Raw genomic sequence first — 2,302 nt, 5'->3', positions numbered from 1 at the left:
CGGCATGTGGGACCCTCCCGGACCGGGGAACGAACCCGTGTCCCCTGCATCGGCAGGCGGACTCCCAACCACTGCGCCACCAGGGAAGCCCCTTAAGTTCTTTCTTAATTAACTCTGTTCCTATCACTTATTCATGCAAAAGTATTTATTAACTATTGTATGTTAGGTCCAGTTCTGGGTTCTTGGAATATACCAGTAGTATATCTGGGAGAAGGGTGTTCCAGACATAGGAACCAGCCAGTGCAAGGCATCAGGAGGGAGTTCAGTGTGGCTCAGATTGGAATGAAGGGTGGAGTATAGATGGAGTCAGAAAGCCGATAGGTTATGAAAGAATGTGGAACCCAGTGGGCCACTCTCAGGGCTTGGTTTTTACTCTGAACATTACGGGTTTTTTTTTTTTTTTTTTAAATAAGGTAAAGAGTTCTATTTATTAGGAATGTAGAATAAAGAAGGAAGAGATTGGAATGGGCTTTAGTCACCTGCTCCCATCCCATTCTTCTATTCTTGATCCCAGGGCAGAGCTCTCATGGCTCTAGGGAATACTTCCTTTGGATGGATGAGGGTCCTGGCAGGATTGGTCTCAGTAGATCCTCTGGAGCAGCATGGCTTAGCCACCCCTCATTCTGTCCTGAGAGAGTCAGTGCAGTTGGACTGGGTGTCTGGGAATCTCCTGATCAGGAGATCTGGATGGCTTTGTAGCCCTAGACCGTGGTCAAAGCCCAGAATACCTCCTGTCCCCAGATTTAGTCTATAGGCCAAATTTGGTTAGTTTTTCCCCAAACAGGTTGTTCTATGTCAGGGGGTTTAATTCTCACTGGCTTCTTTTCTCCAGAGACCTAGTCAAAGCAGCAAGAGTCTCATTACTTGCTTAGAAGCTTTTTTTTTTTCCTTTAAGGACAGATTTAGTAGAAAATAAACCTTTGTATGCTGATTAGTTCAGAGTTATCTGTGGTTTGTATAGTGTTTAAGAGCACATCCCAAACCCTGTTTTGTTTCTTCTTTGTGACTGTGAACAAGTTACTTAACCCTGCTAAACTATTCTCTGCTGCCTTCTGCATTGGAGACATCCAGACTGAGTGACTCCTACGTCAGTCCGCTCTTTCTTCTCATAGGAAAAGTCACAAAGTACGTTCCCATGTAGGTCATAGGATTGTTCTCTCTTGTTGGAAATAAACGGTTGTAGCTGTGTGTGTCAGTGTAGCTGGTTATGACTTAGAAGATAATTTTAGTGTAAGTGCAGATACAAAGTTGAAGATGCCTCTGATGCTTACTTGGAAGATTATTTATTGGAATAATATGTAGAATAATAGGTTCTGCTGTGGGTTTTTTTTTTGATACAAGTAAAAGATGTAAAATGTAAAAATTGACTACAGTACATAATCTGAATCTAATCATAGGAAAATGTCAGCAACATTCTATACATATTCTAGAACATGAGGAATGTTCCCTAAAAAAAGAACTCTGTTCTTCACATATGCCAGTCTCATGAAAGAGACACTAAAGGAAACTAAAGAAACGTGAAAACTAATTGTAATATCTGATAGTAGACTAAATCCTGTACTGTAGGGAAAATGCTATAAAGGACATTTTTGGATCAATTGACAAAATTGGAATATATATGATAGTTAAAGTATTATGTAAATGTTAAATTTACCAGAGTTCAAGCGAAGTTTTCGTGGGGCAACTGAGAAGGACACAGTTAATATGGAGTTTCCAGCCCAGTGAGTGTGAGGGCCAGACCGTGACCCCATAAAGCATGATCTCCTGTCCAGACTGTGGCAAAGATGTTGAAGCAACCTTCAAATTCTGCCCCTACTGTGGAAAACCTTTACCTACAGAGGAGCACGAGGGGTCCCAGACCTTTGTCAAGCCATTCTATGTCATCCTCCCAAGCTTGGACTCCTCCCCTGAAATCTACATTCATATATATCAGACTGCCTGCTTGACATCTACTGGATGTCCCGTAAGTGTCTCCACATGCCCAGAACTGAGCTCCTGATATGACTGCCGTCCCCCACCTGCCCCTTCCATAGACTATCCCATCGAGGTAACAGCAGTTCAGCTTATTCAGTTTCTCAGACCATGGAGTCATCCTCAAGTCCTCTTTCTCTCCCACCCCATGACTGCAGCCCTCCCAACAGATCTCATCATCTCTCCCTTTAAAAGTCAATGCCGAGGACTTCCCTGATGGCACAGTGGTTAAGAATCCACCTGCCAGGGCTTCCCTGGTGGCGCAGTGGTTGAGAGTCCGCCTGCCGATGCAGGGGACACGGGTTCGTGCCCCGGTCCAGGAAGATCCCAC

The 2,302-nt window shown here is 44.0% G+C and overlaps 1 protein-coding gene across 1 annotated transcript in view; it reads left to right on the top strand.

Moving 5' to 3' along the window:
• Positions 1-1,726: 1,726 nt before the first annotated feature.
• Positions 1,727-2,302, top strand: part of ZNF589 (zinc finger protein 589) — a 17,131-nt gene continuing 16,555 nt past the window's right edge. Inside the window, 1 exon segment of the mRNA XM_028478773.2 lies at positions 1,727-1,963. Within this exon segment, the coding sequence (XP_028334574.2) occupies positions 1,957-1,963 (7 nt within the window). The 5' untranslated portion in view covers positions 1,727-1,956.

The sequence above is a fragment of the Physeter macrocephalus genome, chromosome 18 (assembly GCF_002837175.3).
Source record: "Physeter macrocephalus isolate SW-GA chromosome 18, ASM283717v5, whole genome shotgun sequence".
Classification (NCBI taxonomy): Eukaryota; Metazoa; Chordata; class Mammalia; order Artiodactyla; family Physeteridae; genus Physeter; species Physeter macrocephalus.
This window is presented reverse-complemented; position numbering and strand designations above follow the sequence as displayed.